Source organism: Ahaetulla prasina, chromosome 1 (genome assembly GCF_028640845.1).
Source record: "Ahaetulla prasina isolate Xishuangbanna chromosome 1, ASM2864084v1, whole genome shotgun sequence".
Lineage (NCBI taxonomy): Eukaryota > Metazoa > Chordata > Lepidosauria > Squamata > Colubridae > Ahaetulla > Ahaetulla prasina.
In genome coordinates this window covers 297,031,280-297,057,938 of record NC_080539.1, presented here as the reverse complement: position 1 = coordinate 297,057,938, position 26,659 = coordinate 297,031,280, and the positions used below count along the sequence as shown (strand labels likewise).

Sequence of the window (26,659 nt, the reverse complement as noted above, 5' to 3'; positions counted from 1 at the left end):
TTTTATCTATAGTATCTATTGGTTTGTTCCTGCCGTATTCAAAGTTACGAAATCTGCTGCTCGTTTTGTAGCAGGCACCTGCCAATGGTTGATCAGCTTGGCGACACACTTCCTGTTATAAGGCCACAGCTCCTTGAAATGAGATTTATGCAAACTTGGCTGTTCTGATGTCACATTGGGCTGTAACAGTTTGAAGACTATCTATGTTCTACAGAGGCTTGGGGAAATCAGGAACTTACAATACATCTAAAGAAAGACCTCACCTTAGAATTCTTGAGAGAAAGTATAAAAAGTGATTAAGGCCAGAATAAGAATAAGAACAATAAAATCCTTAATCGCTCCAAAGGGTCTTCAAGGAATCCCAGGAATTTTGTTTCACGTTTTATTTTATTTTTCCTTTTGTTTGATGTCTTTTCAAAAAGCTGGATAACTCAGATTAGAACATTAGTTCACAAAGAAGTTGGCTGAATGTTACAGGCTTGCAAAATGGAAGGCTTTTCCCTCATTTCCCCTGTGAGTATGTGAATTAATTATGGTTTTGCCTTTCTGCCTTTGCCAACGGAATTGATTTGCTGTTGAAGATTGCTGCATTTCTGGTACTCATAATTCTTAAAGGTTTTGTGGTGGTGCCTATTGAATGGGAAGTCAGTGTTTCCTCTCTCATACTCTTTATCTCTGTCTGTTTTTACTGATAAGGCAGAATTATTATTTTAAGACTTTAGTAAGTTGGTTGAGTTTATTAGGAAATCTGGCTTTGTGGTTGAAATACACATTTACGGGTTCATACTACCTGGCTGTAACATGAAGGGTAGAGGATACATATGGCCAGTCTATCTTCCAATTTATTTCTCTCATTTATCTTCCAACTCAGTGGTCTCATCAATTTAGGATAAAAAAGAAATAATTTCCCTGCCCAGGTTAACTGAATGAAATATTCAGGATAATATTTTTTTTTGGTTAAAAAATGAAATGCCAGAATACTATAGCAACAGAGTCTTCCTTTTCTGAAGATATCTCATCCTATTTAATAAATCAATTAATATGGCAGCTTTATAGTTTCAAAGACTGTTCTACATATAAATTTAGTTGAGAAACATGTATATTTGGTCAAAAGCAAGAGGTAGATTCTACAAAGGCTTAATATAGCCGAGAAACAATCAGACAGAATTATGTCTGATTGTAATCTATTTGTCCAATTTCTAAAGACAATTTCTTAAGAACTAGTTCAATCATGGATCATCTTTCCTTGTAAATAATGGTGCATCTTTTTTTCAAATTATTCTATACACTTTTATTTATATTATGGTTTGATATGTAATGGAATGGTTGACCAGGAGCAGCAGAGTAAATGAGCATACACCATATATTCAATTTGCATTTTAGTTATAATTGGAAGTGATATTACTTAGGATGTGAGTAAAACAATATAAACTATTGTTTTAAAAAGTCAGTGTAAATTATCATTCCCTGTGTTTATAGTCTTAAGACATTTACTTCAGAGTAAGTCCTCTTACTTGGGACTTTATTTTTAGTAAGTTAGTAACTTTACATGGTAACTGATTTTGCTATGCAAATCCTTCCTCCCTATACCTAATATATAATTATCATATGCTGAGCTATGGATATACTTTACGAATATGAAGACCCCGGAAAACATTATGCACATGAATGATTCTTTATGTTGTCTATATTCTTGTCTGAATGGTCTTGTCTTTGAATATTTTTGTATGTAATTCTAGTATTAAAACTATGAGGATTTTCCAACTTAAGTAGTGTATGTGTGTATGCATTGTAAATATGGCATGGTAGCATGGAATTTAACAAAAAAGATTTTCATTATCTTTACAAATGTGAAACATTTAAGGGCTTTTTTGTATATCATCTTTCAAAACAGATGATAGCACCAGTCTTTGACACAGTCTCAGATGTTGTAGCAAACAGGAAGATTATACACTAAATCAATTAGTCCAGTATTATAATTTATTTCTATCCAAACTCCTCATATTAAATTCAAGTCCTTCCTGTACCAAAATGTGGAATGGATGTAACCATGTTCACATTAACCACCATTCCAATATATAGTATTGTTACATATACTGAGAGGGTAGTCCCAAAGAATAACAGTGGCAATATGGGAATTTACCTGCCTGATGAATTTTTCTAATGAACAATCTTTTTTCATTCCCAATCTCTATCTACCTGCAGTTTTATACATGTTTACACAGTACCGGGATTGCATTCATTTTTATGTCTTTAGGTTTATGCAATTTAGATCTAATCCAATTTTTATCTAAACCAAATTTTTATTTGATTTGGAAAATTCATCTGTTCAAATCAAATCCAAATGGAACAATATGTATTAGACTTACCTGTTTTAAACTATACATGTAGTAAATACACAATATCCGGTCTAATTAGACCTGTAAACCTATGGCATCTGAGGTAATATGGAGATAAATGATTAGTTCACAATTTTGAAGCAATGTAAACCTTTTTTATTAAATATTATGACTAGATAAATACTAACTGGAAGGTAAATTGCATTGAATTAATTGAGACTTAGGCTGTGAGGAAGAAGCAGTGGCCGAGATGGAATTTAAGTAGTATCTTTTAAAATGTATATTTCTTTTTAAACTTTTAAGTGGAAATCTTCAAACCTCTTATAATGTTTACAAGCTCCTCATTACTTCATCTCCCATTATAGAAATGTAGCCAGAAAGAGTTTTTAAAAAACAGAAATTATATTATCATTAATATAATCAGCCAGATGTTTAGACTGGACTTGACACTTCTATCCACCTACTGAGTTTTTCCCAAGGGTCTGGGATAAGCAGATGTTATTATTCCATAATATTAAAGGTAATCATTACAGAATGTAAGCTGTTCCAAATAAGGCTCCTTTTTGCAATTGATGAGTATTACTATTGGTCAGAAAGAGCTCAACAAAAGAAACAAAAGATATATTTACAGTATTCTGGTTGATTGCATAGTCAGCCAGATGTTTAGGCTGGATTGGGTATTTTTATACACCTATTGAGCGTTTGTTTAGGATCTGTGATAGGCAGATTATTATTATCTGTCCACAACAATGTAAAGTCACAGCTGCCAGTTCTTTAGCTGGTGTTGGTCTTCATATACATTGAGGTCTTCCCAGTAACCTAGGATGTATTGGTATAGTATATGTGCACATCCAAGCAGTGTGGTCTTTTGCAATTGGCAGATGGAAATTTTGTCAATGCACAGATTTTCTAAGTGTTCTCCAAGATTTTTTGGTATTGCACCCACCGTGCTGATAGCCACTGGGACCACCACAGTTGGTTCATGCCATAATCTTTCAATTTTTATTTTCGGGTCTTGATATTTTATGTTCTCCAATTCTTTATCTTCTGTTCTGCTGTCCTGGCACGGCCACTTCATTTCTCCCCACTTTCTTCTCTCCGACCTCAGTTATCTCTGGTGTGTATTGAGCCAAGGCTTTATCAGTCTGTATTCAGAAATTCCACAATATTTTAACGTGCTCATTTTTTAAAAACTATTTTTCAACTCTTTGTTCCCAGCATTTTCTGCTTCTTTGTACAATTTGCGGTTCTGATGATTTTTTTCCCCAATTCTGGCCTTGATTGCATTAATCTGAATAGCTTTTTTTGCTTAGATCTTCCGTTTCTCTTCATAATGCTCCAGTTGTAAGCTATTGCCAGTTGTAAGCTATTGCCACTTTCCCCTCAATCTTTTGTAGAAGTTGACCATGTAATGTTTTTCCTTGTCAGCATCCTGTTCGTGTTTTTATTATGTTATTTCAATATTCTTTTCTTTTGTTTGTTTCCTGTACATTTAGTAAATGTTAATGTTTAACTTTCAACAATGCTTGTTCTTGGCTGTCTTTTACATAATCAGCCAATGAATGCTTTTCTTTTTCTACCATTTTTGTTAATAATTATTATTATGTTGTTCCATTCACCCACTCACACTTGTTGCTATTCGGGAATGGCTGCCCTCAGTGATATTTAGCACAGGCAAGCTCATGCCAGAGGTCAACACTTTATATGACAATCTGGTACACAAGTTGAAATGTCAATCCATGAAATTCTAAAAATGTAATGTTAAAAATTGTTCATAGCTTGATACTGGAAATGTAATATTCTATGGATAACAAATCTTTATGCAGTGAAAGCCTAGAACATCATTGCTGAGAAGACATACACTTATCACAAAAATGCAAATATAATAGCGTTCAAGGATGGCTGCTTCTGTACTAACCAAGATGACCAGAAAATCATGTTTCCATCCTTTAATTTTAAAAACAGCATAAAGAAGAAAGGGAGGAAGCCCCTCTGTTTTGGCATATTCTTTCTGAAGTAGAAAGTTATTACCGAAAGAGAAAAAATGTGGCTTCTCAGTTTACAAAAAAAACAAAAACCTTAAACTACACAAGGGTTTATAGAATTATGAATGGTGTAATGCTAATAGACAGCTGTATTTCACTCACATAACACCACATCTTAGGTTACCCAGTGAATTTGATTAGCAATAACATGTTCTTATTGTTTTATTGACATTTGTGACCCAAATGGTTTTAAAAGTTTGGAAGTTAGTTGCTTCAAATATTATGAGAAATATAATTCTGCTGGACCTTTAGTTTTAGAATAATATTAAACAGACATACTTGTTTAAGACTAACTGGAATGAGTTCACTAATTTTGCAAATTGAATATAAATGTATTCAGCCCAGATTAGGAGATTCACATAGGCTAATTTTATCAGATTTCATTATTTTATAAAATATCCCAACTGTCTAAACTAAGGTACATTGAAAAATCACTTTATCATAGATTGTGTGATACTGTTGGTAGGTTATATAGTCTTCCTTATAAAAACAAGTTCTTCCTCACTGATGTATGTATGTATGTATGTACTGGTATGTATATATGTATTTATGTATTTATAGAACATATGGTACCTATATATACCATGTTCCTGAGCAGCTCATAGCAACTGATAAAAACAACACAAAAATACATTGTATCCTTCCCATCAAGCCACCCATTTTGTTGACCCTGACTCAACCCCTTCCTAGCCTAATGGTTCAAGAAAGATCTAGGTGTTCATGGTCTCGTTGAAGAGTAAAGCAAGGGTCTCCAACCTTGGCAACTTTAAGACTTGTGGACTTCAACTCCCAGAGTTCCTCAACCAGCAAAGCTGGCTGAGGAACTCTGGGAGTTGAAGTCCACAAGTCTTAATATTGTCAAGGTTGGAGACCCCTGGATTAAAGCCAAAGTGAAACTATTTCAAAGGGCTTGATTAGCTATAGATAAGCCATGCCTCCAAGTTCCCATTTGGTTCTACTTATTGTCACTTTGAAAGATAGTCATGATTGAGATATATTAGCATAAAGAACAATGTCCTGTGGTGGTCTCGGTAGACTCTGTGCTACATTAGTGTTGCCATGTTTCATAACCCGATACTTCATAACAGAAATCTTGTCTAATTATAAGTATAATTTTAAGAGCACAGCTTGATTACATGAAATAGCTCTTACAGGTTTTGTATAGGTACAAAATGAAATTAGGTTTGTCAAATTTTTATCATCATCATCATTTTCATGGTCAACATTACTATCTTAATACTTTATACAGAATGGTTACCCTGAAGCCCTAAGACAACATTTTGTCTTCAACCTTTCATTTGCCACTTCTGATCATAATTACCTAAAATTAGAACCATGTTTCATATGACCATAAGGTGGGAAATACGTAGGATGATCCGTAAAGTAGATTTAACATAGTTTTTTTTTTAAAAAAAAAGTTACACAAAAACAGATCTACTCCAAAATCTGGGAGAGGAGGACCAGAAAATTGCTCATCCCACTATAGTATTTCCTTAAAACATTAAGGGAGTAATTCCTACCCACTAAAGCATTATCTTTTCTTGCTTCAAAGTATAAAAATACTTTGAGATTGCTCTGCCTAAAAGAGTCTGCACCATAAGGTCTTGTGATTATAAACCGAATCTCTGGTAAAGTTTTCTAGATTTTACTCCTGCTATCTTATTATCTTTAATTGAAACGATTTTTTAATTAAGTAGTTGGTTTTCCCATAGATTTGCTAATAGTCATAGGAAATCTATATGGTTTCATGAGGTCATCTTTTTCGCCAACAGAACCATGATTTTAAGTTGATTGATTGAATAATAGTAGTTTTGGCCAATGTCTAGAAGATGATGTGCCTATAAAAGGAAAGGAAATGTTTCTGGTTTATCAGTGCTAAATCAATAGGTTGGGAATCTGCCTTGAAGATGTGAACTGAACTAAAAAAAAACCCCAAAACAACCCTTTTTACATGCTGGTAAAATTAAAAGCACAGTGATATAAAATACAAAAATATTTAAAACTAATGGTAGACTACAAATAAAATAAACAACCCTCGTCACTTCAGAATTTGGTGAGATAGATTCCGTAGGCTTGTGAAAGGACATTTAACATGATCTTCCAACCCTTTCTTAAAACCATACAGTTATTTTGTAATTCTTTCCAAGGAAATGAGGTTAGGCCAGTCCGTTAAACCAGCCTCAGCTGCACATCACGGGAGTCTGTTTGGTATTTCTGAATCATCTACTAAAGAACATTTATATTATAATAAAAATGGGATTTATTTCTGAAATAATGTGAACTGTCTTAAATCATCTCTTGTGGTTAATTTCCCTCCCATCTTAGCAGTGACTTTGAAAATTGGTTGAACAGCACTCTATAATAAACCCATGGACATACACATGAGAATTTACTACATATAAATCAATATTTAAATATATTTCTGGTGCTAATTTTCATCTGTTAAGTAATTCTTGAACATTGGCTTAAAAATAGCAACTTTTCATCACCAGTGTTTGTACCTTTTCATCAGGTACATGATGAAAAGGTTTAATTCAGTTTAATCCATATAAAGAATTAAACAGATATAATCATAGGAAAAATCTATGGTAATGATGTAGTTTTTGGGTTTTACAATCTCCCAGGGCTTGAAATGGACACCTAACATTAGAACCATCATTAAAAAGGCCCAACAAAGAATGTTTTTCCTGCATCAACTCAGAAAGTTGACCTCACCCCATTCCTAAGAAGACTGTAAGGGCGTGCATAAGAGCACAAACGTGCCTACCGTTCCTGTCCTATTGTTTTTTCTTATATATATATATATGCTTATACTTCCTTATATTTCCTCATATATATGTTTATATACTATATAATCATTTTGTGTGATGCTTGTGTATATTGTTGTGACAAAAATAAATAAATAAAAATAAATAAAGTTCAGACTGCCCAGGAGTTGTTGATACAGTTCCACAGATGAATTATTGAGTCTGTCTTTTGTTCTTCTATAACTGTCTGGTTTGGTACAGCAATCAAACAAGACAGGAAAGACTTTAAAGGATAGTTAAGATTGTAGAAAAAACTAACTGCAACCAGCCTACCTTCCATAGACTGCATAGGTCAGAAAGAGGGCTGAGAAAATATCTACAGACCCCTCACATCCTGGACATAAACTACTTCAACTCCTCCCTTCAGGACGTGGCTATAGGATATTTCATGTTAAAATAACTAGACACAAAGTTTTTTCTCTCGTGCCATCACTCTGCTGAACACCTACTTCCCAAAGTACTGTCTTATATCTAAGGATATTTTCCCATGTAGTATGACTGTATTACTATTATCTTTCTCATCTTTTCTACTATTTTCCCCTATTGGTAACTTATATTACTTTGTTGTTTGTATGTACACTGAAAGCTTATGCACCAGAGACAAATTCCTTGTGTGTCCAGTCACACTTGGCCACTAAAGTATAAAGTATTCTATTCTAGTAATTTTTCTAGGGCAGCCTTTCCTAACATAGGTCTCATCTAGATATGCTGTAGTTTACTGACTTTTTCACTTGGCTAGGAATTTTGAGAACTCTTAATTCCAATGCATCTGGAGGCATCAAGCAAAAGAAGCAGGATTTAATAGATCCAAGCTGTGTAGGTACTAGAACTAATTTAGGGGGAGGATTTGATAAAAGATTGATACAAGACTGAGTTTAGCTCCCATGTAACACCGCTCCTGCGCAGACTGCACTGGCTACCTGTGGCCTTTCGAGTGCACTTTAAGGTTTTGGTTACTACCTTCAAAGCGCTCCATGGCTTAGGGCCTGGGTACTTATGGGACCGCCTGCTGTTACCGCCTGCCTCCCACCGACCCGTACGCTCTCACAGAGAGGGACTTCTCAGGGTGCTGTCCGCCAAGCAATGTCGGCTGGCGGCCCCCAGGGGAAGGTCCTTCTCTGTGGGGGCTCCCACATTCTGGAACGAGCTTCCCCCCGGGTTTACGCCAAATACCTGACCTTCGGACCTTCCGCCGCGAACTGAAGACACATCTTTTCATTCGCGCGGGGCTGGCTTAAATTTTATCGATTTTAAATTTTATCGATTTTAAATTTTTTAATATTAATTTTAATGGGGTTTTAGTTTTATATATTTTAAAGTTTTTTAGGCCAATTATAAAATAAGTTTTTTAATTTGTATTTTAAATTGTATATTGTATTGTTTGTTTTTACTTTTGGCTGTACACCGCCCTGAGTCCTTCGGGAGAAGGGCGGTATAAAAATCGAATAAATAATAATAAAATAATAATAGTTTTGCATCATAGTTCAGAGATAGGTAAAGTGATACCCAAAAACTTTTCCTACTACTCTCAGGATCTCTGTTCGTGGGATTTTAACTGTTTGATTAAAAAAAAAATTGGCAAATAATCACGGCAAAACAAAACATCTGTTTTTACCATCACTGTGTTTTCCAGGCTCTGCGTAAGTCTCATTAGAACAGGATTTGTCAGCCTTGGCAACTTCCAAATGTGCAGACTAACTAAAAGTGGCAGGGATCTGCTACTGGTTGTTTTGTTTGACATAATGCTCACTTCTCTGAATAAAAGAAAGATAACTTGGAAGGTGAGAAATAACTTCAGGGTCTGGAAGAGATTGTGAGGAAAAACCTAACCAGTTTGCTATTGATTAAATGGATGGGTTGTGAATACACAGTCTCTCCGCTGCAACAATTTTGTGAAAGTGCCCATAATATATTTTCAGATGTGCCCAGAAAACCAAAATGTAGATCTACTTTCCTTGCTTCATCCATTTAAGAGAAACCATCATCAATACAGTCATGTTCTGGCTCAGAGTAGTTTATCATTCCAATGCATATATATGTCCTTTCAAAGATTGGATCAAAATCTAAGACCTTTCTCATGAGAAAAGAATATCTCACAGGTCCGAGATGTTTCTGCTGTCAGCAAGAGGAATAATAAGAAATCTCCTTTTAAAAACCAAAACAACATATTGTTGTTTGAAAGTTTATTGTTCTACCCTGAGGGTAGAACAAGAAGCAATGGGTGTAAACTAATCAAGGAGGGAAGCAACTTAGAACTAACTAACTAACCAACTTAGAAATTTTCTGACAGTTAGAACAATTAATCAGTGAAACAACTTGCCTGCAGAAGTTGTGAATGCTCTAACACTGGAAATTTTTAAGAAGATGTTGGATAACCATTTGCCTGAAGTGGTGGATGGTTTCCTGCCTGGGCAAGGAGTTGGACTAGAAGGCCTCCAAGGTCCCTTCCAACTCTGTTGTTGTTGTTTTGTTGTTGTTGTTGTTGTTGTTGTTATTATTATTATATGAACAGCAATGCCTGTCATAGATAATTATTGTTATCAAGGAAGCCTCTTTTATGTGAGAAAGGTACACGGACTCCTCACACCAGAATTGCAGGAGCATCAGAACTGAGCAGAATCTGGGGAACAGTTCAGGAAGTTGATGCAACAATTTGAGGCCAAAAACCACACTGAGAAACATTTGTTTTGTAATAGAAAAAAAAATAAAATAAAATCACAAAGATAACAAAGGAGACCCAGAAACAAAATTGTTATTACAACAGGAGACCTTCTGGCTAGAGCATATTCTTCAAACACTATGCAATTTCATACTATGAATGGCAGATGGCACTTTGTTACTTATGGTAAAAACAATCCATGAAGAGATATGGGTCAAGCTAACCTTTCCATTTCAGTTGCATTATTCTTTAAATGCAAACAGGAGCAGTTAAATAGGTCAGAATAGTTACTGGATAGGAAAAGAGAATGCAAGCCTTTTCTTCCTTACAACTTCCTAATGAAAATCATTCCTCCCATAAGAAAGCTGCTACAAAGAAGAGGGAGTCAACCTATTCTCCAAAGCATCTGAAGGCAGGACAAGAAGCAATGGATGGAAACTGATCAAGAAGAGAACTAACTTAGAACTAAGGAGAAGTTTCCTGACAGTTGGAACAATTAATCACTTGTCTCCAGAGGTTGTCGGTGTTCCAATACCGGAGGTTTTTAAAAAGAGATTGGACAACCATTTGTCTCATTATTCTGCTATTTTGTTAAATATCTTATTATATTTTTTATGGAAGGAAAATTCCAGCTATTTTAAGCACATAAGAAAACTTCTATCGGCTCAGACCAATTTCCAGTTAATTAAATGTTCTGCAACAGTAGTCAGCTAGGTCTCTTGGAGCCTGTGGCAGTCATATTGGTTGGTTGTAATGTAATGCTTCCTGAGAATTATGTCACTTCTTTCCTATCAGAGTATGTATTGGAAATATTCATAAATAGGGATATATTAAAATTGTCTATAGGCCAATTATCTTTCAAGAAGCTCACTGAAGAGTTTAATTTGTTAGATTAATTTCTAGGATCTTTGCCTCCTATACAGTAGGAGCATATAAAACATGAAATACTTATGTTAGGCCCCATGTCATATTTTCAAATAAGTACAATAGGCTTACAAATATTTGAAGGTCCTATGAAAATGTTTTGAGTTATAAAAATATGAAAAGTAACAGTATTATTTTGCACAAGCTACTTATCAAACTATTTCCCCCCACCCTTTTTTTTTCCAAATGATATCTCCATATCAGCCATTCTTGAAAGCAAGGGATTTGCTGAATGTGCTAGACAGCCTGTCTTGCGACATATTTGACCTCTGAATTAGCTACTACTAATTTCAGAAGTATTATTTCCCAAGAATCCAAATGTTTAGAATATGCAACTTCACATTTTTTGCCAATCCAACAGCAAATGGAACTGCAGTGCCATTAGCTTAAGCTATTGCTTTGTTTTCTCTGTTTACATGATGCTGTTCAAAGAGAAAACAACTTGCCTCCAGAAGTTGTGAATTCTAAGAAGTTTTTAAGAAAAGATTGGACAACCATTTGTCTGAAACAGTATAGGGTTTCCTGCCTGAGCAGGGGAATGGACTTGAAGATCTCCAAGGTTCCTTTCAACTCTGTTATTCTATTCTAAAATATACCGGTATGTCTTTCTCCAGTATACTTCATGACAATACACGTCTAGTCTTGACATTAAAAGTCTCTATCTGGATGAGCCCATATAATCTATAACAACTAATCACAAAACCATTAAAAGGAAGCAGGAAGCAACTTTTAAGACCCCTTTCCAATTTCTTTGATTCTTTCAGAAGCAAATGACTTTTTTCTCCAGCATAAAATAAACACCAATAGGAAAAAAAAAACACTAGGCAACACCTTGAAGAAAAATAAGTTGCAATATGTAATATACATGACCGAACAATTTGGTTCTAAACATGAAATCTTCTGGAGAACTCTATTTTTATTCTGAGGCCATACTGATTTCTGGGCTATTTTTGAAGTGATCCAAAAGTTTTCAAGAAATCATACAGAATAGGAAGGGGATCACAATGTTGTAAGCTACTTTCGGGAAGTTTGTAGAATACGTAGTTGTCATGGTCTGGAAAGAAAACCAACTCTTCCATCTACAAAATGAGGTATTTTAGACACCTCCTCTATATATTTAGATAAATATATATATATAACATGAAAATCATGTTTTCAGATTATACGATCAGACAGAATTTCAGAAGCATCTGGTAAAATGAAGGGTGGAGGTTTATGCCTATATATTAATATCAGCTGGTGTCAAGATTTATCTGTAATTTACAAATTCTGCGACAACAATTTAGAGACTTAAATTATCAACTGCAAACCATATTATTCGCCTCGTGAATTTTCCTCATTTCTTCTAATCGCTGTTAATGTACCACCTCAAGCCTGTGTAAACAAGGCATTATGAACTCTAGCTGACCAAATCATGGAGGCTGAAGTCAAATACCCTGATTCACTGGCCATTATTTTGGGAGATCTAAACAAAGCAAACTTAAGGAAAGAGCTACCAAAATACTTTCAGCATGTTAATTGTCCCACTAGAATAGAATAGAATAGAATTTTTTTTATTCTAGAGGCAATAATACGTTAGACTATTGCTACACAACACTAAAAGATGCTTATCGGTCTTTACCACGTGCAGCTGTAGGACACTCTGATCATTGCATGATTCACCTTGTACCTGCTTACAGGCAAAGACTTAAAACCACAAAACCAACAATTAAATCAGTGAAGATCTGGACAGAGGAGTCAAAATTAAAGCTGCAGGCCTGCTTTGACTGCACTGATTGGAACATTTTTGAAGATACCTTTGCAGACCTGGATGAACTCACAGATACTGTAACATCATATGTCAGCTTCTGTGAAGACCTATGTGTACCGACAAAGAACTTGCGAATATACAGTAACAACAAACCTTGGTTCACATCTAAACTTAAGCAGCTACGTCATTCCAAAGAGGAAGCCTACAGGAAAGGTGATAAAATGCTGTACAATCAAGCCAGAAATGTATTAACAACGGAGATCAGAGCAGCAAAAAGAAGCTACTCTGAAAAGCTAAAGAATTAGTTTCAGCAAGTGAACCAGCAAACATGTGGAAAACTCTTAAAAATATCACCGGCTATGTCAAACCTCCCTCCCAGGCTGAAGGAAATCAACAACTGGCAGATGACCTGAACGTGTTTTACTGCAGGTTTGAAAGGAAACTACAGCCACCTATCTCCATAACTCCCATCTCAGACACACCAACAACAGCCAAGCCTCCTACAACTGACCCCATCCCATTAGGTTCACAACCTCTAGTGATCACAGAAAAGGCAGTGCAGGACCTATTTCACAGACAAAAGCCAGGAAAAGCTCCAGACCCAGACAAGGTAACTCCTTCTTGCTTAAAAGTCTGTGCTGACCAATTGGCCCCCATCTTCACCCATATCTTCAATAAATCACTAGGGATGTGCTATGTTCCTTCTTGCTTCAAACGCTCTGCCATCATCCCAGTGCCGAAGAAGCCCACCATCAAGGAACTGAATGACTACAGACCAGTTGCTTTAACATCTGTAGTCATGAAAGCCTTTGAAAGGCTAGTGCTTTCCTACTTGAAAACCATCACGGATCCGCTGTTATACCCCTTGCAATTTGCATACCGAGCAAATAGATCAACAGATGATGCTGTTAATATGGCTCTGCACTACATCCTACAACATCTTGAGTCTCCAAAGACTTATGCAAGGGTCCTCTTTGTAGACTTTAGTTCAGCATTCAATACCATCATTCCAGACACTCTTCTAACTAAGCTAAACCAGCTACAAGTACCTGAACAGATTTGTAAGTGGATCATAAGCTTCCTAACAAACAGGAAGAGCAGGTAAAGCTAAGCGGGATCACTTCAGTTACCTGCACAATTAGCACAGCCCCCCCCAAGGCTGGTACCCCAAAGATACCAATGACTGCATCTCCAACGATCCATCTGTTAAACTACTGAAGTTCGCAGATGACACAACAGTGATTGGTCTCACTCGAGACAATGACAAATCCGCATATAGACGTGAGGTCAAATGACTAACCTTGTGGTACGACCGTAACAATCTGGAACTGAACACACTCAAAACCGTAGAAATGGTGGTAGACTTTAGGAGAAACCCTTCCATACTTCCACCTCTCACAATACTTGACAACACAGTATCAACAGTAGAAACCTTCAAATTTCTAGGTTCTATCATATCGCAAGATCTAAAATGGACAGTTAATATCAAAAACATCATCAAAAAAGGACAACAAAGACTGTTCTTTCTGCGCCAACTCAGAAAGCTCAAACTGCCCAAGGAGCTACTGATCCAGTTCTATAGAGGAATTACTGAGTCTGTCATTTGCACCTCTATAACTGTTTGGTTTGGTTCTGCAACCCAACAAGAAAGACACAGACTTCAGAGGATAATTAGAACTGCAGAAAAAATAATTGCTACCAGCCTGCCTTCCATTGAGGACCTGTATACTGCATGAATCAAGAAAAGGGCCGTGAAAATATTTACAGATCCCTCACATCCAGGACATAAACTGTTTCAACTCCTACCATCAAAACGACGCTATAGAGCATTGCACACCAGAACAACTAGACACAAGAACAGTTTTTTCTCAAAGGCCATCACTTTGCTAAACAAATAATTCCCTCAACACTGTCAAACTATTTACTAAATCTAAACTACTATTAATCTTCTCATTGTTTTCATCACCAATCTCTTTCCACTTATGACTGTATGACTGTAACTTTTTGTTGCTATCATTAAGAGTTAAATTGCAACCTATGACCATCATTTGTGTTGTAAATGTTGTACCTTTGGTATTTTTTTATTTCTTTTTCTTTTATGTACACTGAGAGCATATGCACCAAAACAAATTCCTTGTGTGTCCAATCACACTTGGCCAATAAATTCTATTCTATTCTAAGCCACCCCTTCCTTAACAGATGGCAATCAGCTTCTGATTATGTTGTGTCCTATGTTTTGGAACAACTTTGAAGAATTCTGCCACATTTTCTTACACAAAAAGCCTTCAGATACTTGGAAGAAATCTATTATGTTTTTTCAACACTCTCTCTTTCTTCAGGCTAAGTATAGTTGACACCTTCAACTGTTCCTCAGAGGATTTTCCTTTCTTATCACTTATCAGTTTAGTTGCTCTCCAAAATGATAAGGGACCCAAAAACTTATTGGAAATATTTTCAGTTTCCATGGCTTTCATTGATCTTTTAAAGATTTTTTAAAAATGCCTCAATGATTTCAGATCAAGGGCATTGTCTGGAAGTCAGGTTTTCTATCTTCCATTTCTTCTAATTCCAGTATAAAATAACCTGAGACCAATGAGGTTATTTTGACTCTAGTTTTGTTCTCCATCTTCCATTTTTCAATTCTTCTCATTTCTGTGGTACCTTAGTAAATGGGTCAGGGAGAAGATGGATATAGAGTAATTAGCAATAGACCAGTTGGAACTATCTGGTCTGGTCTACATGTTTATTTGTTCATGACCTATCAATTTCAGAGAAACACTGCCTTGAAATAAAAGCTTCCTGAAAAAAAATTGACATTTATGCAGAATTTAATGCAAGTCCTGGTTCCAATATTGTTTAATCAACAAGGGGCTCATCTCCACCAAAGCACCAACTCAAAGCACCAACTCTTTAGGATTTATTTCTACTCATCAGCAAGCTTTTGTGCATAATTAAGATCATCTAAGCCAGTGGTAGTCAACCTGGTCCCTACCGCCCACAAGTGGGTGTTCCAGCTTTCATGGTGGGCGGTAGGGGTTTTGTCCGATACTGAAGCACTTTCCTTTTTTTTTAATTTAATCAACTTTTTTTAAAAAAATTCATAGCACTATTTAAAAACATTTTCATTAGGTTTTCATAAAATTACCCGTGACAATTTAAATTTCTGAAAATATACTATTTATATCGCCCGTGCATAAGTTTAGTTAACGTTACATAAGTGAAACTAAATGACGCTATAGTGCGACCGCAAACAAAAGAGCCTCATCCCAGAATAGCTCACGCATTTCCCCCCACACCACTCAGTTGTAACAGACAAGCAGAGCTAGTAGCCGACGCCCCCCCAATCCAATCCACGATGCGCGAGAGGCATGCGCAGACGATGATACACGGCGCATTACTGTGGAACCGGTGGGTGGTTAGAAAATTTTACTACTAACAGAGATAAAAAAGTGGGCAGTAGATATAAAAAGGTTGACTACCCCTGATCTAAGCAATGTATTTGACAGGAAGTCTACAAAAACATCTGAACTACCAAAAGAGATGCCATTACCTAACACATTATAGTCTCTCAGGTGCTTCATAATGTCTCTTCTTTATATATTTAGGGACAAAAGAAAGATAATATCTGAGTTGTACTGGAGCCCAATTCTGTTTCCAAATTAAGCACACTGATTCAGATGTGAAAGTGATGTCAGATAAGATTTTTTGATTTCAGTGAGGCTATCTTAAATTGTCTTCATAGGATTGTAGTTATATGGACATATTAGATATTTTTCCTCCTCAATATATATTCAGTTTGGTCTTTTAAATTACTTTAGGATGGATTTTGTTTGTTTATATTTTTAAAATGTGACAGTAAAAAAACCCTACTTGGAGCAATAAAAGAGGATTGCTCTACAGTATTTCTTTGGCATATATTTCTAAGGAACTGGGGGAAACATAATCAAAAGATCAGAATATTCTATGACTATTGTTGTCCACATACAGGGAAAAATCTTTTTTGCTTATTTATTTCTACCTGCCTTACCCACAAATGCAAATATATTAATATATATTCAGAACTATGTAACAGGGAGGGTCACTTTCCAATGCACAATCCTTATATGTCCATTTAGCAAAGGCAAAAAATAATTAATTAAATTTATATGTCACCCATCTCATTATTCAAAGCGACTCTAAATTATACAAAAGCTTTCTCTTCAGTTGTAAACTGTCCAAATGTCTGACAAAATCTTCTGTAGAATGGTGCGAAGGCTTTTAAATGCAAGGAAAGGCAAGATTTCTGATCTCCTGAATAACATGTTCAGTTTGATTCTGGAAGCATCAGGCTTCCAATGACAGGTGAATTGCTGTTATCATAATTATTTATACTGCCTCCACTACTGTTCTTGCTGTGTTTATGTTCCATGGAAGTTTATGTTCCATGGAAGTAACTATCTGCAAGGTCTTTATAAAGATTTCCAGGATTAATGAAAGTAGTAGAAGTAGAATGTAGACCTCGACTCAAGGCGGAAACCTACAGATTTCCCAGAGATGGATACATCTGAATCGTTTAATCCATTTGGAGCTTCAGGTTTTTTCCACCACAGTACCTATTGCTTTCAGACAGCTGTGCATGCTAAAAACACAAAGATATTTAAGCTTCCTGATGGTAAATAAGTCACAGAAAGTTCTGGCTAAAGCCACAGCAAGCAACATCCCATTCAAGCTCATGCAAGGAAGTTTTCCTGGATCGTATTTTTGGATGCATTAGAATAGAATAGAATAGAATTTTTTTTTTATTGGCGAAGTGTGATTGGACACACAAGGAATTTGTCTTGGTGCATATGCTCTCAGTGTACATAAAAGAAGAGATACGTTCATCAAGGTACAACATATGATACTATCATCCAGCAACAGTGGATACTGCTTTGTAATGCATCTGTTGCTGCCAATGTTTAAACAGAACTTCCTCAGACTGTTGAGAATTAGTCTATCTCAGAGGAGATTTTACCAACATACCTGGTAAAACATTTCTCTTTCAAAAAACCTGAGAGGGAATGAGGAGTATCTGTTGAATTTATTCAGGCATTTCCCGCCCTCTTAGCTGAATACATGGACAGTGATGATCACAGCCACTTAAGTCATCTTTCAAAGGACTTTTCCTAAATTACCTTATCCAAATGAATTCACATCCTTTCCAGATGGGAGCTGCTCACTTAAGTATTTGCTTATTCATGACTTATTCACAGCTGCTGTCTACTTGTAGCACCCAGCTTCTCCTTTCTATCCTGAAGGGATCATTTGAGGCATTTTAAGTGGCTTATGTAAGCCATGATCAGTTCTTCAGGCTACTGCTTTGACATGTTAAATACAGTGGAAGGGACTGCAGCCCTAGCAACTTCATTAGCTTTCTATGTGAATTTCTGCAACAATTGGTATGCTAGCACTATTCTTACTAATTAGAACTTAGAGATGAAAAATTAAGAGGCTTGAAATGAAACCCCAGAAAGCGCCAAAGGAGTGTTCATAGATTGGAAATAAGCCAGTGGATTTATCCCAAAGTTAAGGAATAGCTCGGCATATCTGAGCCAATTGGAATTCGATCTGTTCCAGTTATAAGGGCTACCGCCTTTGCAAGCTCTTGGTGGAGTCCCGTTTTCCGCTGGCTTGATGCCAAGTTAGAGGCGCTTCAAGGCTCTCTGGGAAATGTTTTCTCAAGAACCATCACTGTGCATTTGAGATGGACATTATGAGCCATTAGAAGTCACTCTCCAAATAAAGGACTGTAGATTTCAAAGGCATTTCTAGCCAGGACCAAATAAATGCTATAGTGTTGGAGTTGTAAGGAATTAATGCCGAAGGGAACAGTTGTTGTCCAGCTACTGGTTTCTCAGAGAAAGCTCTCCCTTTATTCAGGCAGGGAGATATAGAAGTAGAGTATCATATTTAAGTTTTAAAAAAATGGCATTCCAGACAAAGTTTTTTTTAAAAGTAATGTGCCATTCATAGTTGCCACACAAACATTCTTTATGTATTTTTACTCCTCTCACACCCTCCCCTGCACACATTCTTAGATCTGAAAAGACAGATTCAGCAAAGCAGGACATTAGTAACCTGTGTACCAGCATAATGTTTGTCTCAAGGATTAAGCCATACATTTCTAAGAACGTGCAGTATATGGTTCATTGAATCAGTTATGGGTTTTCTTGTTGTTTCCACCACAAGAGCTAAGTGAGCCTGAAGCAATTGGGAGCCCTTTGGGAGCGGTCATCCTTTAAGCCCAAACCAGACAATGCATTCCAATAATAAGTGAAGACTATCCAGGCTGAAATAGTGTTTCAAAATGAAGTCATTCTTTTATACATACAATTTCTGTGGAAAAATACCCCCAATCTTTTACAAAGCACTGTTTATGAAAATAAAGCCCTCTGGCTAGGGAGACAAAGATTTAAAAAATCAATTTATGAGAGCCAAGAAGCACTTGGAGTGGGAGGCTTTTTGAGGAGAAGGTTCTGATGAGGAGGTCAGGAATCCATTAGCCAAAGGCTTTTCCCCTACCTTGCAGCCTTGTCCCAGGTAGATCAGCAGCTGCCACCATCCTCTGCCTACCATGAAACCTTTCTTTCTCCTTTTTACATTCTAGCTAACCAGATTCGCACTCCCTTGATCCATTCCATGTAGGCAGACAAAATGAACGACATTGCCCCTGTTATCTTATCAGCATTCTTTGTTGAGACATGCAGAGTTTCATTTGCCATTGGATATTTGTTTGTTCATTTATAAAATGTATAGGTTGCCTATCTAACCTCAACTATGTTTGTTGTAACTAGGCCCAACTAGACTGCAGATTAAAAGAAAAGACATGGCAGGATGAAGGTATTAAGTTGTCATGGTGTTGGTCCCCCTCATTGCCTTTCCTTAATTATTATTGCTTATTTCTTATCACTAAAGTTATCTGATAAGCCAACTGGTTACCCACCTCTGCCTTTTCCTTCCTTTTAAAATGGGAGGGAGGGAGGGAGGAAGGGAGGGAGGGAGGAAGGAAGGAAGAAGGAGGGAAGGAAGGAAGGAAGGAAGGAAGGAAGGAAAGACCTGCACTGGCTCCACTAGCAAGGGCCATGTAACTAACAAAAGAAAGTGGAAAAGGTAGCCTGACAGATTCTGAAGAAGGAAGAAGAATGAGAAGTAGTTATGTCTGCATGCTGACCAGACATTCCTAGACATATAAAAATCCTGTCCATCCAGAGCTTTATGACTCAAAAAAGAAACAACAAATATATGATAACCCTAGGGAAAGGACATTGTTCAGATTACTGCTGAGCATATTAAGAATCGGCTGCATGCTGGTATTTTACAATGTGAGAAACTTGAGTTTGGCTGTTCAAGCAAGACAAGTAATTGCAAGCACAGGTTACTTACATCCACGCAAAGATAGCACCCTCATGGGCAAAAAACCCCATGCCTCCCCTAGCAACTTTTATTTGGATACTTTATATGGCTGAATCCTAGACCAACTTTCCTACTCCATGAGTAGGAATAAAATAAACTTTTAAGTAAAAAAACCCAATAACCTGTTGCTGGACAGGTGACCAAATTTCCACCATGGGAAATATGAAAAATATAAAACATAAATATGGAATAACCTTTCCCTATAGCTATTCAAGTTACATCCTCTCAGTGTGTGCTAGCTTTTTAATTATTAAGCTATTTTAACATTTTATTTTAAAAATCTCTCTGCTGAGTTTCAGGGCTAAAAAAGATCTCCTAAAACAATCTGCAGCTCTTCTCCATACATACTGTAGCTAATACAAAACCCTATAATAAAAAAAATAAACTGCAGAAGCACATCTAGTCCATGCCTTTGGAATGGCCATGTGTTATTCATCTACTTTTTATACAGAATGCAGGTATCAGTGACAAATATTTTAGTCCTGATCCATCATTTTGTATGCATGTGTTTTTTCCTCCATATTTCTTTAGCCCTTAGATGTGGCTATTATTTTTACAATCAAAACAACTTCAGCCCACTGGTGGATTTCAAAATTTTTTACTACCGGTTCTGTGGATGTGGCTTGGTGGGTGTGGCAGGGGAAGGATACTGTAAAATCTCCATTCCCTTCCCAATTCAGGGGAAGGTTACTGCAAAATGCCCATTTCCTCCTGATCAGCTGGGACTAGGGAGGCAGAGAATAGATGGGGACGGGGCCAGTCAGAATTTTTACTACCGGTTCTCTGAACTATTCAAAATTTCCACTACCGGTTTTCCAGAACTGGTCAGAACCTGTGAAATCCACTTCTGCTTCAGCCCCAGACTATCCGATAGGTAATCAGGCACAATACTGTTGAGGTTTTTCAGGATTTGAGGAGGCTTTAGCTATCTATTTACATAACTAATACTCTGCAATAATGATTATCAGCTATACATTTTTAAAGAAGAATAAAACAATTAAAACCACCCATTTTGCAAGGAAGCATTCCCTGGTAAATGAGAGGCCACAGGTAAGGTGGTTTTTCTCTTGCATCACACCTTGTATTTCATTGTTCAATTGATAATAGTTGGAAGTTAAATGAAAAATAAGCTGCTCTTCCAGTGCGTCTCCTCATTGCCTGGACTTGATTTATTTCTTTCTTTTTTTCCCAAGTTTTTTTTTATGCCAGTCAGCATATTCTGAGTATCACTCTGCTAAACAAATAATTCCCTCAACACTGTCAAGCTATTTGCTAAATCTGCACTGCTATTGATCTTCTCATCGTTCCCACCACCATTCTCTTTCCACTTATGACTGTGTGACTGTAACTGTGTTGCTGGCAATCCTTATGATTTATATTGACCATCATTTGTGTTGTAAATGTTGTACCTTGATGAACGTATCTTTTCTTTTATGTACACTGAGAGCATATGCACCAAGACAAATTCCTTGTGTGTCCAATCACACTTGGCCAATGAAAAATTCTATTCTATTCTATTCTATTCTATTCTATTCTATTCTATTCTATTCTATTCTATTCCTTTTAATACAAATAAAATATTATTATTCATATTTGGTAAAATGCTCTCCTGGAGACGGTCGCCAAATGGTCTTCAAAGGACAACCGACCATCCAGGAGCACGCCCAAGTTGCGTACCTTCTCCATCGGGGCCAATGATTCACCCCCGACAGACAGCCGCATCTGCAGCTGACTGTACCGAGGTGCCGGCATCCACAGCCACTCCGTCTTGGAGGGATTAAGTTTGAGCCTGTTCCTCCCCATCCAGACCCGTACGGCCTCCAGACACCGGGACAGCACTTCGACAGCTTCACTGGGGTGGCCCGGGGTGGAAAAGTACAGCTGGGTATCATCAGCGTACAGTTGGTATCTCACCCCAAAGCCACTGATGATCTCACCCAGCGGCTTCATATAGATGTTGAACAGGAGGGGTGAGAGAATCGACCCCTGCGGCACCCCACACATGAGGCACCTTGGAGTCGATCTCTGCCCCCTGTCAACACCGTCTGCATCCGATCAGAGAGGTAGGAGGAGAACCACCGATAAGCGGTGCCTCCACTCCCAACCCCTCCAACCGGCGCAGCAGGATACCATGGTCGATGGTATCAAAAGCCGCTGAGAGATCTAATAGGACCAGGGCAGAGGAATAACCCCTATCCTGGCCCTCCAGAGATCATCCACCAGTGCGACCAAAGCTGTCTCCGTACTGTATCCGGGCGGAAGCGGACTGGAGCAGGTCTAGATAGACAGCTTCATCCAGGTACTGGGGTAGCTGACATGCCACCACACTCTCAACAACCTTCGCCGTGAAGCGAAGATTGGAGACTGGCCGGTAGTTCCCTAAAACAGCTGGGTCCAGGGAAGGCTTCTTGAGGAGGGGTCTCACCACTGCCTCTTTCAAGGCCGCGGGAAAGACCCCCTCCCGCAAAGAAGCAATGTCTTTTTAACTTGGCTGTAAACCGCCCTGAGTCTTCGGAGAAGGGCGGTATAGAAATGTAAATAATAAATAAATAAATAAATAATATGTTATATTTATGCCAACCACCATATTATTCAAGCATACTTAATAATACCATCTTTCAAATTCTGATTTTTTCTTTTGTTATTACTTCACTTTATTATATATTTTATTATATAAAAATCTGTATTCCATTCTATCCCTATTCTAACTTTTAATTATACCACTATTTAAAAATATTCCCTTTCTATCCATCGTCTCTTGCCCACTTTAAAGCTTTAATTGTTGATTTCTTAGCTTGCCTCCCATATTCCTCTCTTGGATCTTTATCTCTATCTGCTTCCACATCTTGACCAATTATTTTAAACATTTCTCCCTTCTCTGCCCTTTTCCATTGTCTAATTTTCAGCACAAAGCAGAGGACTCGTCCCGATAAACCCCTTTTATTTAATTTCCAGTGAATTCCTCTCCAGCAAAGTCTTTCCTCTCCCACAGTCTTTCAAGATAGTTCACAATTACCGACCTTTATCAGGCTTGGAGAGTGGCCAGTCCAATATCTTTCAGATGCTCCAATACTTGGCAAGAATGCAGGAATGAACTAATTGTCTCCTGCAAACTCCCACTCCCCTTTTGCTCCTCTTTTATTCCCTCTGGGAGAGACCATTCATCATCCACCTGTGGTCTTACTCCCAAGTCGACCCTTGTTCTTTAGCTGTTCCGTTCGTCGGGAAACTGTGCATGCTAGGAACAGGCTCCAGCTGTTCATCTGCCTCACTGACGTCTGACTCCGAAGGCAGCTGATAACTGGCATATGGCCCTGGCCCCCTCTCTGCCTCTGATGCAGAGCCCTCATCAGAGCCTTCCCCAGGCTCCAGGAGTGGCCCATGCTCCCTCCCAACATCCTATCTGAATCTGCTGTCAGATTGGCTGGCCGCTGGCGGGCCACAACACAGAGAGGGTATAGAAAGTTCTGTAGCTTTTCACCAGTATCTGGACAATTTCCCAGACAGAAACCCAGTGAACATGATACTGCTATAAAATTCTAACAACAATATTGCTAATAAAGATCTGAGGACTGTTCCAGAGAGCTAAGCTGCCATCTTTGTATATGTTTTAACAGAATTATGAATCTTGGAGGGGCCGTGGTGATATTGGAGCAGAATGAACATTTATTAAATTTTGAAGAATTCTTTAAAATATTCAATTATTTTCCATGATTGATATTTCATTTTGGAATGTCATGTCTAATTGAAAGGAAGAGCCAAGACATACAGCCCGCTGCAAATGCTTGAGGATCAGTTTTGAAATGGTGGAGAAAACAGTTCCTGTCTGCTTCATGATTATAGGAAAGAATTACTGTACATTAAAAAAATTCCATCTTTGCTAATTTTCAAAAAGACTTTCTTGTGATTTGAAGTATAGTTCCTGGAGGCCCATAACAACCTCATGTTTCGATATCTTATTTATTTTCAAGGGACAAAGGGGAATGTTGGTCTTTGTTTTTCATATGGGACAATAATCTCTTCTCTACACAGCCCTCTGAAGACCTGGTATCTTATGAATCAGACCTCTATAGACAGTCCCATGATAGTTACCAGTATCTCAGCAATGAAGCAGACAGTCACGGTGGTAAGTAAATTGCCCAAAATCTGGGAATACCAAATTTATGGTCATTCAAGAAGGATGATGAATCAGTATAGCATTTTAACTATCTTGTTTCAACAATAGTTTTAGAGCACTTTGGCCGAGCTTGATATAAACACTACTTTTCTGAAACAATTAATTGATACAACAGCATTTCAAAGATCTTCATGATAACTATTTTCATTATACCTGCCAAATTTGGGTCCTAGATTCTTCCAGAGGTGGCAGTAATAAATAAGTACTTCCCGGTGAAGCACAAATAATACCAAATCACTCTTCTAGATTTTGCACAATATTTTTTGATAATAAAAAAGGATAAGAATATCTGCACAGCAATATAGGTGGAATTAAGAACATGATTCATAGGTGATGCTCTGCATGTTTGACTGTAAGATCAAGCCCCAAATTTCTAGCCAGGATGTTTTATATGTGCTCTGGCTGACCATGTTGGGAGTTAACATTCTGTGCAAGTAACTTTTGGGGTAACAGAATTGGGGAAAGCAGATTAAGATGTTCTCCATGACTGGGAACCAAGGGGATGGGCACAACAAGAAATGTGAAGCAGGCCCAGCAGATATATTCCCATATACGGTTAAAATGCCGAAATACTTTACAGAACCTTCTGAAGAATAATATTGAATTTATCTGCAAACAAGAAATAATAATTAAAAGGCAAACATTATCTAATGCTCAAATTTTTATAGTCCCAGTTGTGTCGAAAATTAGATTAACAATGGCCCTATTTAACAGAAAGGAATTGGACTGGAAATTATGGGCTGTTTTTCCATTCCAGCTGATTTAGAAATAACTGCTCCAAGTGTAAGGAAATTACAGTTTTTTTGACCTGATTATTTACTGAATAAACCATAATTGAATGGATTCAGTTGCTAAATTGTAAACTACAGTTTATAAGGGATAGTGACTGAGTTTGCAACATGTTAAACTGAAGTCAAAGAAAACCATGTTGTGCTTAGCACAACATATGACTGCAAGTAATATCTTCCTTGTTTTGTTCTTCTTAGCTGACATTAAATACATTCGACTTTAATAAAGAAAATGAAAGTATTTATTTACATAAGCAACATTTCCTAACCACAGTCATGACAAAATGACAAAATGTGTGTCAGCATGAAAAAGGCAAAATTGGCCCTGTCCAAATTATGTTGCACTGTCACACACACACACACACACACACACACACACACACATGTATGTATATAAGGGATGGGGTTTTTATTGTAAAATCATGTTTTGTCACTTCCCCCTCTTACCTCCCATGGCAGGTACTTATATTTATTTAAAATATTTACACTTCACCATAGTGCATAACTTTCAGAAATAAATTCTTCTTCTAATTGATCCTATCCAAAACCTAACAATAATCTTATGTGTAAATGAGACACCTAGATCTGGACAACTAAAAAAGATAATTTGAATTTTCTAGTCAATACAGAAGAACTCGATATTGCTATAATAAAAGATGAGAGAAGTGGCACAGGAATCTGTACTTCTCTCATTTATATTTACTCCATTTCCTTTATTCTTCAACCTTTCCTTACAAATGATTCTCTTCTATTTTCTATTGTCTATATGAAATGTTGGCAAATTGTTATAGAGATAAAAATGAGGATTCCAAATGATATCCAATACAGGTCAGACACAGTGGGGTGTGTGTGTCAGGGGAAAATATATGTATCTGTAATTAATCCTTAATAATGTGGTTCAACTTAGAATAAATATAACAATGATAGATGAACTATGTTCACAACCTAGTAGTAATATGTCAGTCAAAGCTTACTATTATTATCTAGTAGTAACACATCAGGAAAAAAATAAAGCCCTTTATGGCAGGAACAACTCTACAGCATGGGTAAAAAAAAGTGAGACCACTGGACCATTATTTCAGTTTTTACTTTAGCAGTGAATTTGAGCAAACTAAGTCTTGTCTCTTTCCTTTAACATTGTCATGCCATTAAAGCAAGCCTTCTCCTCACCTCCATCCCAAACAATTCTCTCACATCCTCTTTCACTTCACATAACAGTTTCAAAATGACTCCCACATGAAAAGTCACATACCTCCTAGTGATTTTTTGTTTGATTTTTTTATTCTTTCCAGAAATCTAATGGATTATTACACCAAAGACTACCTTGTTCAATTTCCTGTCCCTTACAGAGGCCATCAGATGCCTTCTGAAGCTCACAAGCAGTGACAAAAGAACACACTCCCACTCATGTCCCCAGCAACTGATACAAGAGTCAGTCTATCTTGCAGGCCAGACATTCATTCATTTAATTTAATTTATGGCCTCCAGACTCCCAATTTATATATGTGTGTGTGTGTGTGTGTGTGTGTTAGCATATTCGGGTCTTTTCCCGTGTAAGGTTGAAAGTATCTAGGTAACGTTTCGACGAGGTCTCACTCGTCATCTTCAGGCTGGAGTCTTTGGCTTCGTGCTTATGCGAGCAAAGCATGGTTATAACCAGTGGTGGGATTCAAATAATTTAACAACCGGTTCTCTGCCCTAATGATTTCTTCCAACAACCAGTTCACCAAACTGCTCAG

The 26,659-nt window shown here is 37.2% G+C and overlaps 1 protein-coding gene across 2 annotated transcripts in view; it reads left to right on the top strand.

Annotated features, from left to right (window-relative positions):
- The first annotated feature begins 168 nt into the window (after positions 1–168).
- SPI1 (Spi-1 proto-oncogene) overlaps positions 169–26,659 on the top strand; it is a 36,481-nt gene continuing 9,990 nt past the window's right edge. For both annotated transcript variants that reach the window (XM_058161821.1, XM_058161820.1), the window contains exons 1-2: positions 169–513; positions 23,988–24,081. In XM_058161821.1, coding sequence (XP_058017804.1) covers positions 469–513; positions 23,988–24,081 — 139 coding nt within the window. In that variant the 5' untranslated portion in view covers positions 169–468. The remainder of the gene's footprint in view (positions 514–23,987; positions 24,082–26,659) is intronic.